This window comes from Protopterus annectens, chromosome 9.part0 (genome assembly GCF_019279795.1).
Source record: "Protopterus annectens isolate FY-2018-M chromosome 9.part0, PAN1.0, whole genome shotgun sequence".
Taxonomy (NCBI): domain Eukaryota; kingdom Metazoa; phylum Chordata; order Ceratodontiformes; family Protopteridae; genus Protopterus; species Protopterus annectens.
Window position 1 is genome coordinate 163,217,808 of NC_056743.1, and position 16,130 is coordinate 163,233,937.

The window sequence follows — 16,130 nt, forward strand, 5'->3', positions numbered from 1 at the left end:
AAGATGTATTTACCAAGTGTAGCCCTTTATCTAGGGCCTGACTCAGTGAAGGCCCACTTGTTGTGAGTAGCTGGTCAATAGTGCTGACTCACTGACAGTATTCAGGGACCTAACCATACATGGCAATCTCAAAAGGGACTAGCATTTTCTTAACATTTTTGAAAGGGCAAAGTTCAGGAAAACACATCTTTCTCCAGTTTACTCTGCACCAGTGTCTCAGATATAAAAACATAATTCCAACAACCTACAATGCAAGGCATATACGAGCACCCATATATCAATTTCAAAAGGGACTCAAATTTCTCCAAGGTATGAAAGTTTCAAAGGGCATTTATTCCTTTGTTTTATCCTGCACTAGTAACCTATACAAATCTATATCTCACTTTGGCCAACCTGCTTCCTAGCAAAGGAACACTGTGGTGGCTGAACTGTATTCCCATACTGGTGTGGGTTTTATCTGCCTTCTTTATGTTCACAAGACATGCCTTGGCTCCCAGATCAAACATGAAGGAACATGGAAAAGGAGTATCCATAAATGTCATCTTTTCTCTGGCAAAATCTGTTAAACAAAAACATGCATGTCAGCAAACAGCAATGCCAAATCCCATAGCTCTGGTTGAACTAGCTGCACAAAACAAGCATCATGAAAATGGTCAAACAATGGAGGTCTTGACGAGGGAATGATCATTAAATGGCCCAGTAGGCAACTACTCAACAATTTAACACACTTTGTAGAAATGTCATGTCTGAAATCCACCATGCGCAAAATGCAATTAAACACATGTAAACTCAGAGAATACATACAACCATTTTCACAGCCTTTCCATCACCCTGGTGCTGTTGTCTAGGGTATTTACAGCTGGAGTCTTTGGGGAGAAGTTTTCTGAATAATAACTGCTGGAACAACAGCATTAGGCACCTAAGACCAGAAACCTGACCTTTGGGCTGAAGGATACAAACGGCTTCCTAAGGAACATGAACACCATATCTCAATTCTCCCACTTGCTACTTCTCGTATTTAATGAGCTGAAAACTAGTTTGAAACCAAAAAAAAAATTTTTTTTTTTTTTTTTTCCAGAGGACTAAGATGTTTTTGCAAGACTATGTGGAACAGAAAACAAGATGGCAGACAATAATACTGCGATAAGCCATTACAACGATTTTTATCTTATGCAGCTGTACTATAATACTACATATGACATGATTTCCTGCCTGACCAATCAAAACGAATGTAATGTAACTGTTTACTGCATTTTATTAAACATTTGTACTGCATTTATATGTGATACGGCCTCCTGCCCAAATTGCTGCCTTAAACAAATGCAGCTGCCTCCTGCAACCTTTACTTCAGTTTAGAAACAAGCATTTGTCTCACTAAATACAAGCACATATTTTAAACACTTGTACTATTAGACAAAAAACCTCTCTTGCCCAATTCAGCCCAATGTCCTGTAAATATAAAGATGCAGTGGATATAAAAAGTGCACACACCCCTGTTAAAATGCCAGGTTTTTGTGATATACAAAAATGAGACCACAATAAATCATTTCAAAACTTTTCCCAACTTTAATGTGATCTATAACCTGTACAATTCAATTGAAAAACAAACAAAAAATATAAAACATAAAAAACATGCATAAGTGTGCACAACCTTAAACTAATACTTTGTTGAAGCACCTTTTGATTTAAATTACAGCATTCAGTCTTCTTGGGTACACACCTGCCATCAATTAAAGAAACTCTGATCAACTCCAAATAAATTTCAGCTGCCCTAGCAGGATTTTCCTGACATTTACTCAATTGCCTGCTACAGCAAAAGCCATGGTTCGCAGGGAGCTAACAAAGCATCAAAGGGACCTCATTGTTGAAAGGTGTCAGGAGAAGGGTACAAAAAATTTCCACAGCATTGGATATACCTTGGAAGACAGTGAAGATAGTCATCAAAAAGTGGAGAAAATATGGGACAACAGTGACGTTGCAAAGAACTGGATGTCCCTCCAAAATTGATGAAAAGACCAGACGAAAACTGATCTGGGAGGCAGCCAAGAGACATACACCAACACTGAAGGAGCTGCAGGAATTTCTGGCAAGTACTGGTTGTCTACCAATTATGACAAAAATTTCCCGTATTCTCCATAGGTCTGGACTATGGGGTAGGATTGCAAGATGGAAGACTTTTATTACACCGAAAAACAGCCAGGCCAGGCTAAAATTTGCAAAACAATACATCACGTCTTCCAAAAGCATGTGGGAAAATGTGTTATGGTCTGATGAGACCAAGGTTGAACTTTCTGGCCACAATTCCAAAGGGAACGTTTGGCGCAAAAACAACAATTCACATCACCAAAAAAACACCATCCCCACAATGAAGCATGGTGGTGGCAGTATCATGCTTTGGGGTTGCTTTTCTTCAGCTGGAACTGGGGCTTTAGTCAAGGTGGAGGGAATTATGAACAGTTCTAAATACCAGTCACTTCTGGCCCAAAACCTTCAGGCGTCTGCTAGAAAGTTGAAGATGAAGAGGAATTTCACCTTTCAACATGACAATGACCCCAAGTGTACATCCAAATCAACAAAAGAATGGCTTCACCAGGAGAAAATTTTGGAATGGCCCAGCCAGAGCTCAGACCTAAATCCAATAGAAAATATGTGGGGTGACCTGAAGAGGGCTATGCACAAGAGATGCCCTCACAATCTGTCAGATTTGGAGAGCTTTTGCAAGGAAGAGTGGGCAAATATTGCAAAGTCGAGATGTGCCATGCTGACAGACTCCTACCCAAGAAGACTGAATGCTGTAATTAAATCAAACAATGCTTCAACAAAGTATTAGTGTAAGGGTGTGCACACTTATGGAACCACCTTATTGTACATTTTTTTTTAATATTTTTTCCCCTAACAGACTTATTTGTTTTTCAATTGAATTGTTAAAGTTATAGGTCACATTAAAGGTGGGAAAAGTTTTGAAATGATTTATTGTGGTCTAATTTTTTATATCACAAAACCTGGCATTTTAATAGGGGTGTGTACACTTTTTATATCAGTTGTATAATATATATACTATATATATTAATACATATCAACAGCAAAAACTGGTTGACTGCAGCAGTAATATAAAAAGGGCATCACAATCACATCAGGTCCCAAAAGGAACCTACATTAGTTGCCTTTTACAATCATTACAATCACTACACCACAGCTGACAATCAGTCACGTATTAGACACACACACACACACACACACACACACACACACACACACACAGAAAACTACCAGAGACTGACATTACAGAAGCAGCAAATACCATAACAAGGACTGCATTTCCAAAAAGGGCATGCTAGTGAAGGCGAATACGAGGCAATGGGTATGCTCCTGGGAACATATAAGGAATAACAGCACCACAGGAAGACAGGTCATGACCTGAAATGTGTCTTGGGAGGAGCTCTAGGGTATAGGCCTGAGTTCAGACCAAGTCTTTCGACAAAGGCAATTTGGAGGATTACCCTGTGGCTATAGGAAGTCCTTACACTTGCATGACATGTATGAAAGTTGACAATTGTCAGGCTACTTGGAAGCTGTAGAAGAAGCTGCACACCTGGATGCCAAATGATCTGGAGCTGCCATTCTAAAGAGAAAAAACGTGAACAGCTTTCTCAGTACTGTAATAGGGCAGAGTGAAGGGGACAGCTACTGTTGCAGCATGCGACTGGCTCCTCAGAGGAGTTGCTGATCAGATGCATTCATTTGGCAACAGTTACAGAAGGTCTTTTTTGTCTCTGGTCCTCAACTTCAGGGGATTTTTATTACTCTGATTACTATCATTATTATCTTCATCATCATTATTATCACTTGGTGCCACTCTGGTGACTCCCCAAGGTGCTGACAGACCTAAATACAATTCTGGCTTTTCTTCTCAGGAAGATGGACTCAAATAGTTAGTGTAGAGGATTACAGGTATGAGCTGTTGACAAGCTGCTTCCCTGTTGTCAACAGAATACCCCATCATTCGTCTCCCTACTGTGTGACTTAACAAGCCACGTCAACTGCAAGTCACTTAACCGTACAGAGTTGAGAAATTGGCCTAGGCTTCTCAATGGTCTTCTAGGCCGCAAGCCTAATAACTACCTCTAGACCTATTAATCTATCAGACTCTAAATAAGGCTTATTACACAGGGGGGAAAAAACTTTCAGTAACTGAATTTTTGTTTCTTCCTCATTTCCCCAGAATCCTGACAGCCAAGGTCTGTTTTCTTTTCACTGAGTGTATGATGTAATATTTACAAACAGAGAAATGTCATCAAACGAGAAGTAGCTTTGAGAGTCCTATTTTCATTTTTAACCACCTTTTTGTTATGTTATACTGCAAAGGATCTTACCACTACTATATTCTTTTGGAAAATGTGGTACTTCAGCAGGGTCACTGTTAGTTTTTATTTTCCTGAAAGCTATGAGTCTTTAGACTGGTGAGGTTCTTCACAGATTTTTTTTTAGTTGGTTCCCCTAACCATGGGAAGGGAATTAACCTCCAGGATTTAGTTTGGAAGGCACTATTTGTTTGATTTACACTGAATGTATGCAATGTATGCAGAAACCTGCACTGAGAGCATTTATGTTTGTGCTGATTCCAAAGTCCTGAAACAATGTACTTTTGTTTCAGCTTGTCAATGAACTTACACTTAAAAATGGAAAAAGGTGGATAATTTATGACTATTTGTAAAGCCACATGAACTTGTTAAAGCAAGTTTGTACTGTTGCTAGACTTCCAATTTACACTTGAAATAAATGTAACTGATTCACTGAATCATGATGGGTAAATGAGAATTTCGGCAAGGAACAAGTCCAAATGACACCTGAGAAGAAAGTGCTTTACAAAAATTCGGTGTCAAGTGTTTGCACTCACTAGCCAGAAGCACTTCCTTGTGATATTTACCATGTATGAATACCTACATCTTAATGAAGCCAAAATAGGTCAACAGTCACAAAAATGGAAGTCTCTGAAAACAGGCTACTTGACCACAAACCTCTAGTAACTTCCAGGTGGAACTGGTGCAATATATTCTGCTGCAGAACTGAAAATATCTTAGTTCAATGTATGCCGTTTAAAACGTGCACTCCAAACCTGGTGGGAGTCAAAGAGACGCTGCTGTAGAGTATAGGTATACTTGAGTTTACTTCTGCATGAGTTCATTTAAAAATACTAAACACTCAAAAAAACAAAACGAAACACCAGTAGTTCATAATACTGAACCAACAAAATACAGTCAAATCTCACATTAACTTAATCACAAAAAAAAAAAAAAAAAAAAAAAAAAGACCCTGGGATTCATTAACTGCTACACTAAGTGTACATTACGTGTACACCATTCTGAGTGAACAGATAACACAAGCATAACTCACACCTTCTTCTTCCTAATTTTACTTTTCCTACTAAGTTTCTTGCAGACTTAAATATCCAGGGGATTTATAAAGGTTACCACAAACTGTACAAAATATGTACATAGTGTATTCTTTCTGAGTGACTAGAAAACAAAAAAATGCAGTGGGAACAGTCTTGAATACAGATCGTGTACACTATGTACACAGTGCAGGCATTAATGAATCTAGCCTAGAGTCTACTTTTGTGATCAGTTCACAGTCAAAATAAAACAAAAGAGATACCAATATAGCAATAACCCACGCCTGGGTGTGGGTAATGCGGGATTTACCCACAGTTGGCGTGGTTTGGTCCCGAGGGCGAAACAAAGACAACCGTGGGTAAATCCCGCATTACCCACACCCAGAAGTGGGTTATTGCTATTATACTATGACATTATTTAAGAAAAGAAATAATTACTTTTCTTAAATAATGGCATTGTATAATGCCTCCTTGCTGCCCTTCCGCAGCTGGCTGGTATCCGCGGCAGTTCTGATGTATTACGCATGCCTACGCAGTACATCAGAGCTGTGGCCAAAAGCAACGGAGAAAGCAAGATCTCTGTTGCTTTTTACTGTTTCGCTATGTTATTTTAAAGCTGTCTCGCTATGTTAAACCCATTTAACATAGCGAGACAGCTTTAAAAAAAGCAACGGAGATCTCCGTTGCTTTTTTTAAACCTGTGTCGCTATGTTAAACTCTTTTAACATAGCGAGACAGTGTTTTAAAAGAGACTTATACTAATGGAAAAAGTCAGGGCGACCGGACCTTTTTCCATTAGTATAAGTCGATTTACAACGTGCATGCTGGCCAATCAACATGCACGTTTTGGAATATTAATGGGGGGGGGTCATGGTAAAATAATACAATAAGGCATAGCTGATCTGAATAGTGGCAGTGTTACAGAAAGGGTTTTTCAAAGGTTAAGTTGCAAAGTTAAGAGTTAGGGGCAGTTTTCTTGCACATATAATGTGAATGTTGGAACCATCTTTTATGCAGCCTAAAGATACCAAAACAATTGTGAGCTGCTACTGCTGCTAGTTAACCACTTTGTTTTCCTTCTGTTTGTCTTAGTACATGATACTACCGCAGAATCAAAGCAAAGGAAATGGAGTACAAGACATGACAAAGGGTTCACTCTTGCAGCTTATTTCTGTTTCACTATTTCTTTTTACAAAAGCTGCCTTTTTAATATTTGCATTAGTACACAATAATACAGAACCACACAAAAGTAGAATGAGAAAAAAATATAACGAGGTAATAAATAAAATACATTTCAGACACCATAGTCATAAACATTCTGGAAATGCATACAGAAATAATAAAAGCAGTCCGGCACTACAAGATAACATAAGTTTGTCAGAACTTTACAGCACTTGAACAACCTTAAAACTTAATCACAGATAGTATACTTAAACATACTAAATGTTCATTTAAGCAACATTTTTCAATATTTATTATTGTTGAGTCATACCTGGCTCATACAGTCACCCTATGAACAGCTTTCACTATCCGGAGAGGCAACTGCGGAAAAGAAGTACACTACCAGGTCTTTCTTCAAGTTTCAGAGTATACACACATACTTATGGACAAATTAGAGCTACCAATCCACCTTCTGCATGTCTCTGAAATGTAGGAATAAACCAGAGTACTTGGTGAAAATCAATGCAAAAATACAGAGGACGTGCAGTCTCAGAAGAGGATGTACCCCAGATGAGAACCAAACCACAGAACCTCACGATGTGAGGTGACAATGCTAGTCACCGCTCCTCTATGCAGCCCATTTTTCAACATACTTTACATGTTATACACAGTCAAAAATGGCAATTTATAGCATCACAAAACTAAAAGACCTACCTGTCTCATATATTTATACTACACTAACAACAACCAGGGTCTTTAAAAGACTAGCCGTGCAATGCAACCCAACTCCATTTTGTCCCAGACTTCCTTGAACACCTATATAGTGGAATATGTTGGTAAAGAAGTAGCAAGTTGGGTGGCATAGAAGGATTTTCTTACTATCTTGTCTATGTGTTGATCGAAGGCCAGATTGCTACCTACATATGTTCCCAGATCCCCAACTATTGGCTCAACTCTTAGGGGGTGTTTTACTGATGAAGTAATTAGCTTGCGTTGATGATTTCTCAAAGGCACTATAATACATTTCTTCACTTTGAGTTTTAGTCCATGGCTTTGACACAAGTCATTTGTTTGTGTTAGACCTTCTTGTAGGATGTTGTTGTCATGAGGGGAATCTATGACAGCTACCAATTTACAGTCATCTGCAAACTTGGTGAGACAGAGGCCTTTGACATTAGCCTTAGCTTCTGAGAAGCAGATACCAAACAGGAGCAGGCCCAACACGGAGCCCTGGGGTGCTCCGCTAGTGACTGGTGGTCTGGTGGAGGTGATCTCACCGATCCTGATTTTTTTTTTTGTCCCAACTGTGAGCCAGCCAGCAATCCAGTGAATTACCCAGAGATTTTTGCCTAGTTTTGAGAGTCTGGCAACAATACCTAAGTGGGGCATTGTATCGAATGCCTTGGCCAGGTCAAGGTAGGTTAATGCACCATTTTCCCCTCATCCATAGCCTTGATGACCCTCTCAAATAGACCACTAGGCTGAGTAGGCAGGACTTCCCTTAAAGTCAAACTGGATTGAGTCCAATAATGTCTGCAAGATGCCAATGTCCTTGTTCATCATTTCCATGATAAGTCCCAATAAGCAAAGCCATGGAACGAATTTTCAGACTGATGGGTTTGTAGTTCTCAGGGATGGATGATGATCCACTCTTATGAAGAGAGATGACCACTGTGGCCCTCCAATCACCTAGCATGCAACCTGTTTTAAGAATGTAGTTGAAGCATGCCTCAAGAGCTCCTGCTTGGTCATGTTTTAGGCTATTTAGGAGGCAACCAGGGATATCTGGCCTATTAAAGCAGTGTTTCTGGCCTTAGCCAGCACCAACAGGACCTGCTCCCTATTGATAGTTAAGGAGTATATGCTAGAAGGAATTTCACATGAGGAAGTGGGAGAGAGAATGCGGAGTAAAGGTCATAGATTAGTACTAGGCTAACTGCCTTTGTGGGCGATTTTAAGCCTAGCCAATTACCCAATGTAAAATTCAAACCCTGCACCTTGTGTCTGTAAGGTAAAGACCTTAACCATTACACCAAACTCCCACTCCTTTGAAGAGCTAAATTTACCAGTCAGTAGATTCACTAGGTCACCCTGGTCAGTGAAGGTCGAGCCATCTACCACCAGTTCTGCACATTGCTGATGGTTACCTTTAAGGTTGATGACATAACTGAAGAAGGCCTTATGACTGCCCTTAGCCTGGGATGCTATCCTGACCTCATAATTGGCCTTGTTGGACTTTATTAGACCTCTTAGTTTAATCAGAGAGGTCTTGTCTCTAAGAGACTTGCTCTTTTTGATTTGGCCATAACTTATTTCTTTCGATATACACCGTTAACATAAGGATTCCACCAGTGGGGTTTGTTTTTAGTGTTAGATCTGGACATACGTCTGGTGGCTATGGCAGCCTCAATGCAGCCATTTACATGTTTGTACTGGGCTTCTGTAAATAATTCTGCATACATAGCTGTGTTCTCGGGTTTGGGGCGGTTGTGAAATTTGACAAACCGTCGCATTAACAGGATGTAGTTTGCTTTAGAATTATTTCATAGATTCACAGGTCAGTACTAAGCTAAACTGCCCTTGTGGGTCATTTTAAGCCTAGTGAATTATCATATTATGGGTTTAGTTGGGTTTTCCAGGTTGATTTTTATTTTGAGGGAGACAGCTTTGTGGTTTGACTTCACCAATGAGAGGAGTATGAGGTCCAATATGTCAATATGTTGGATCATCCGGTTGAAGTGTGCACTATCTGGTACAGGGCACTTATGTTGACAAAGTCCAGGAAATGCTGTGCCTGTGAGTTACAGGCAGTGTACATTTCCCAGTCTACACAGGGGTAGTTAAAGTCTCCAATGAAAAGGGTACTTGACTGGTTGGTTGGTGAGCACCTCTAGTAGGTCTAGGTAAGAGCTGGGCTACGTGGGTCAGGGCATGGTAAGTAACCTTATCTATGGTGATTTGGATGTGGATAAACTCTAGATCATCATCCTGTTAACCAACATGGAATTGTATTTGTTGTCTGAAAGCAAGATTTTTTTGCCTCCAAGAAAATTGTGCATCTCTTACATACTGTGTTAGTTTCTTTAAGGATTAAAAGGTTGTCCGAGTATAAGAAACAGCTGCAACATTGTCTCTGGATGACCATATATACCAAGCTAGCTGCAAAAATGCAAATCCATGTTGTTAGAACCTACATTAGGGTTGGGCTATTATGGTTTGGGGACTTGGATTTACAGGGGTCACCAGAGTGTTGTCTATGATTAAGGCTTGATGTTAGATTGTGCTATGATTTCATATTAATGCTGTCTGACACATTATGTAGCTGTCCTAAGCTTAGCTCCATGGAAATCCTTTGTGTGTTACAGGTTAAAGTCTTAAGTACTAGCTTTATCGGTACTGCTAACTGCCACTAAGCACTGAGCATTGAACAGCCCTGAGGAAAAAGCGCCTAATTTATAACAAACAGAAAAAAGCTGAAAACTCTTTCTGGCCAATGAATGACTACACTCTAAGCTACCTGGAGTGCTTCCCAACTCACAGAGACCTGGTAAACACCTTCTACCACAAGATGGATGATCCTGGAACTTCACTTTTTAATATAAAAACACAGCAAAAGTAGTTCTCAAATAACAGTAATACCAAACAGCTAAATTCCTAAAATGCCCACTGCCGGATGAAACAATCTCACCTTAAGCCTTCCTGTGTGTTTCCCAATTCAAACAGACCACACTACCTTTCCACTTCCACTGTATTCCCAGTAATTTTAATGTAAAAACACACTTTAGTTAGCCACAAGTGAAAAAGTACCATAAACAAATCTAACAACTAGCTACAAGTAATTACGAGGAGAGTCAAAGGTAGACAAGCCAGCAAAGAAGAACTCACAAACTTTAATGAAATTTCAAAGTACCCTAACAAGTTGTTTCTGTCAGTAACCAGTAAGACGAGCACAGGAGATAAGACTGGGAGGAGCTTCCAAGGCCTCATATACAGTAGGGGCAGGCAGCTCAAAAGCTTCCAGGTTTAAAATCCATCTATCCACAAACCCATTTTCCCATTTTTGAACATGGGGTCGGGATGTCACTTCACCAGTGACAATCATCTAGAGCCAAAGTTTACACTGCTGGGTGGTTAGCCCTGCCATGGAACTTCTTCCATACTAAATATTCGCATGCACATTCACACCTATGGCCAATTTAGACGTGTCCAATTCACCTACTGCATAGGTTCATAGGTAGGTACTAGGCTATTGGCCTAGGGCCTATATAAGCCTAGCCAAACAGTACCCTGGCTTTTGCCACCCAAGAAAATTATTTTCATATGCCCCTGTCAAGCAGAGCCACAGAAGTGATCCCCGGGGTGAATTTCCTATCTCCCATCCAATCATCAAGATTTTTCTTGAATAGTGCTAATGAGGGGCTTTGTTTGATATAGATAGGTAGTTTGTCCCAGAGTATGGGAAGTCTCTGAGACAGGAATCTATCCCTCCAGCATGTTCTGTTTATTGTGGCGACAAGGTTTAGGTCCCTAGAGCGTGTAGCTCGGAGGGATTGGGATTTCTTTACGTGGAGTACGTCCAACAGCTCTGGGTTTGACATAGCTTTGTATATTAGGCAGAGATTGCCTCTGAGTAGGTGATATGCGACAGAGTAAAGCTGGAGTTTTTTTGAGACTGTCTGCGTAGGGCATCTGTTTGAGGCCAGTAATCCTATTTGTGAGGTATTTCTGTGGCCTTTCCAGTTGTTGTAGAGATCTTGTGAGGTACATACCAAAAGGGGCATGTCTTTGGAATCTGGGAAGAAGCTGGGGCACCTGGAGGAAACCCACTCAAACACAGGGAGGACATGTAGACTCGGCAGAGAAGACACCCCAGCAGAGAATCTTGAGTTTAAAAGTACAAGGAAAAGGTGGGTGGGAAACAAACTCAGAAGACAACTGGTAAAAATGCAATAAAACGATGGTCCACACAGAGCTCATAGGCCTAGCACAGAAACCACATGAAAAGCACTGCAGACTATAAGAATGCTTTAATTAATAGCTTTAACTTCAGATAAAGAGTAAACACAACACACAAAACTGATTTAAATGGTAAGATAAGCGCAGTATTTTAAATATACTTCCCTGGCTGCAAAATGCAGTCTAAATACTTTGTGTCAAGCTTCCAAGCTTCCAGCAGTCCCAAGATTTAAACGCTCTACTACTTATATCAAGAGTACATCACATCAGATTGGACTCAAACCCTTAATCCTTGGCTTAGGTGGTCAATGCCTTCTCTATTAGGCCACCACGACCTTACATTAAAACAAATGGTGAGCTGCTGTGTGACAAAAAAGCTCCTTTTTGAATACCAAACTTGTCATATGTAAATCTTTATAATAAAATGAATGCAGTGCTTAGAAGTTGGGATTTAAACAAGTTCTGAAAAGCATCTTATAAACAACCTTCCCTTCTTAGCGTTTAACATTTCAACACCTGACACATTAAAATATTTTTTAAGAGCTATTCTATACGTGCTCCATCTGACCTCTGCTTCTCTGGCACTAAGTTAGCATTCATGACAGATTACAGAGTCCGAAAAAAGAAATACATAAAATACTTCACTGATTAAACTATTGTACATTTTCCAGTTCATATTGTTCTGCCACTGGTCCCTTGAGCTAGGAGACTTTACCCCTTTAGATACTGAAAATCCTACACAGCCTCAAATCTACAAGCACAGAGATTCCTGGGCTTCATATATACAAACACCTTTGACAAAACAGTGAATACACCCACTGGAGGCTCCAATATATTGGACCTTGTGCTTACAAATATAGCAGACTGCTGCACCCCCCCATCCATGTCTCATCCTACCTGGTAAAGTCCATCACAAAGCTGTCTCCTTCAAAATCAACTCCCTATTAGTAACAGGAACTATTACAAGGTAAACTACCTTTTAAGTGGATTGTCAAAATTCAATGTTCCTCCAAACCCAAAGAACACAGCAGCTTATGTGGAATTACTCTCAGAAACTCTAAACATACATGTCAATGGCTGCATAGAGGCTGCTATACCTACCAGAAGTAAGCCCTGGACTAGCCCCAGAAACAAATCACCCTGGTGGCACTCCAAATTTAATGGGATATACAACAAAAGGAAAAAAAATTAAGACAAAACCAGGAAGGGTAATTCCCATAAAAAGATAAAAACTGATCAAAATAAACAGGCAACTACGAGGGATAATTAGGTCAGGCAAAACCAACTTTGAGGTTGATTGCCTCCCAGGTGAAAGAAAACCATAAGACCTTCTACAGCTATGCCAGAAACCTCAAAGGCAGCACACAGCAATTTGCTGAACTGGTGGTTAATGGTGCCACATTCACTGAGCCTGGTGATAAAGCAAACCTATTAGCGGACAAATTCAGTTCCAGCTTCACCCCCTCTTACCCCCAACCATCTCCTCAAACATAACCCCTTCAGCTATAACTACGGAACATGTACTGGCTGCACTCACTAAAGCCAAGAACATAGCCTCAGTGCACCTGATAACATCCCATGATGCCTCCTGAACAGTCTAAATACGACTTATCATTCCTGGAGTCATTAGTGTTAAAAACAGGATTTATGCCACATGAATGGAGGACTGCAATGATCATTCCCCTTCATAAGGGAGTAGCTTCAACAGATCCTGGAAACTACAGACCCATTAGTTTGACTAGTCTTATTTGCAAAGCCATGGAAACTATTATCAAGGAAATTATCATGGACACAGGAGACCTCCAGATATTGGATCTATCCCAGTTTGGCTTTGTCAAAGGAAGATCATGTTTATTAAATCTGGTGGACTTCTTTAAAAATGTCATTAAGGCAATGGATGAGGGGAAGATGGTAAATACTGCCTACCTAGATTTGGCTAAAGCATTTGATATTATATCCATCCTTTCATAACATGCTAGACAGCATACATGCTAGACAGCTAGGTGGGTCACTGATAGGACTCAGGAGGTTAGAATCGGTGAGGCCACCTCCACAAAGAGGCTGGTCACCAGTGGAATTACCCCCCCCCCCAATGGCTCTATGCTGGGCCCACTCCTCTTTTGCATCTATTTCTTGGATGTCAAAACCAATGTCAGAGACCTCTGTCTAACCAAGTTCAATGACGACTGCAAACTAAGAGCAATCACTGAATCATCCCCAGGATAACACCCTTCAGGAAAGTCTAATACTGACAAATGTTTGCTGCCAAAACGATGGCTTAAAACTTGATATCAAGAAATCCATAATAGTTCCTTTAGGGGAATTTGCCACCCCACATACCTACGTCATCAATAAAACATCCTTAAAAGTTGATTCACTACTCCGAGATCTGGGAATTCATGCAGATAGTAACCTAGCCTACGACCAGCATATGTCCAAGGTAGTAAGAAAATCCTTCTATATTGCTCAACTTATAAGCAAGGGCATGGCATCTAGGTCCAGAGAGGTCACCATACCACTGTAATCAGCCCTCATACCCATCACAGAGTATAATGCCCAATTCAGTATGTACCTAACCAGACACATGCAGCAACTGGAACATCCACAAAGATTCCTTATAAAAAAGAATACAGGGAGTAAACACAATGTCCTACTCTGGTCGCCTCAAAGTCCTGTCTCTCTACTCTGTATCGCATAAAATTCTGAAAGGTAATCTTTGCCTGGCATACAGGGCATCCCTGGACCCTATTTTAATTAATCTTTTGCACATTCGCAAACCAAACAGCAACAGATCTACTACATTAAAAGTTCTAAATTTTACTTGCAACATAAATACAACATGCTGGAGAGACAGATATGTTTCTCAGAGAATATGAATTCTCTGGAACAGGCTCCCTATCCGTGTGAAGCAGAGTTACTCATCCCTTCTTCAGCGAAACTTGGACCAATGGATAAGTAATCGGAAATTTACCCCTGGTCTGGCTCCTATGTCTCTGATGGACAAAGATAGTCAGTAAATCACCACCTATACAAATCAAAGGCGCGAGTCATATTTGGGTTACACAGCTAAGCTTATAAGGGCCCTAGTGGTTTTTAGGCTCATTAGTGTATACTAGGCTATCTACCTAGTTAAAACAGAGCAAAAGCCAAACTACATACAAAAGAACAAGGCAGTCCAAAATGAAAGGAAAGACAGGGAAACATGAGGGATCTCTGTTCAATGCGACACACATGCTTTAATGCACTTTGTTTACTACTCTTCTGTCTACAGACTTGTCAGAAATGCTTTATACGAATTGTCATACAATGCCACACTGGCAGTAGACCACAGACTTTCAAAGTATATCATGCTTAACCATTAAAATAAATCTGGTCAAGATACTGAGATTGTGGAGTCTTAATACACACAAGATGCCCACAATGCAAGCAATCTTTAAGTACAACTGCCAACCAGCGTAAAATAATTCAACAACTAGGATACACAGCACATAGAAGACCACCCCAAGATTTGCATTCTGAACAAAACATTGAAAAAAAAGTCTTCTGTTGTCATTCAAGAAGCAGCTGCTAAAACAATGGTGCCAAATTATCAGCCTTGGAGTGTACAGTCAAGCAACATTGCCACAACTCATTCTGCAAGGTTTGATATACTATGTAATGCTTTCTATCACTTTGCAACTGCTTTTGCTTCTGCACTTGTTATTTTTCTAGCAAGTACACATCTTCTTTGTAGCTCTTGGACCTAAATTTTTGCTGTCAAACATGTCTCTCCCAATGCAGTCTTGGACATTCCCTTCTGGTGTTATCCACCACTGGTTTGCCACACAGAAAGCTGGAGCTCTTATTCTTAAAAGCAGATGGACAACTGAAGCAGCATCACAACTGATGGAGGTGGTAGTGAAATGCGGCTTCAATATTATATTTTTCCTGCACCACACTTCATAAATACCAAACAGAAAGTGGGTTGCAGTAAATATGCACAGTCCAAGTTTGTCCTGCTTCTTAAAGCTGCTCATTAATTGCAACATATGAGCCATGTCTACACTACAATGGCAGAAATCACACCCAACACACCTTCATCTTTGGGGGAAGCAGAAAGAGTGAGAGGTAAAAAAGGAGTGTCTGAATGCCTCTCATTTCTTCTGTCAAGGTTGACAACCTTCAAGTTCAGGTACATTTATGAAAGTACTCCAGTCACTACCTTATTTGGGCATCATTCTCCCATGACATCTACTGTCAATATTGCAACAAAAATGAACCATGGCTCTCTGATATACCAGATAAACTTTCTTCTCTTGTCATTTTGGCATAGACTTCCTTTATTTACCCAAAATATCAGTTATGCTTTCTTTTACTGTCAGCTGTATCTTTGGCATCAGTTCCTTTACTTTGCTGAGCATTCTACCTCAGGTATTATAAATTTTTTTTCAGATTAACTACACCTCATCTGACTGACTTGGTCTGTGTGTTGGCAGCCCTTGTAGTTCTCTTGTAATTACTACTATTGTTTTTTATTCCATATGGCAAGCTAAATTCAGAACATCTATGTGCCTTATTTCAACCATATAGCACAAAACAATGGCTACAACTTTAATGCGCAAACCATGTAAATGAGTCAGGC

The 16,130-nt window shown here is 40.1% G+C and overlaps 1 protein-coding gene across 3 annotated transcripts in view; it reads right to left on the reverse strand.

Moving 5' to 3' along the window:
* ACP2 (acid phosphatase 2, lysosomal) overlaps positions 1 to 16,130 on the reverse strand; it is a 658,601-nt gene that overhangs the window by 494,818 nt on the left and 147,653 nt on the right. The window contains exon 1 of one of the 3 annotated variants that reach the window (XM_044082704.1): positions 6,885 to 7,053. The exons of the other annotated variants lie outside the window; for them this stretch is intronic. Coding sequence (XP_043938639.1) covers positions 6,885 to 6,893 — 9 coding nt within the window. The 5' untranslated portion in view covers positions 6,894 to 7,053. Of the gene's footprint in view, positions 1 to 6,884; positions 7,054 to 16,130 lie in introns of those variants that run through there. 3 annotated transcript variants of the gene reach the window in all.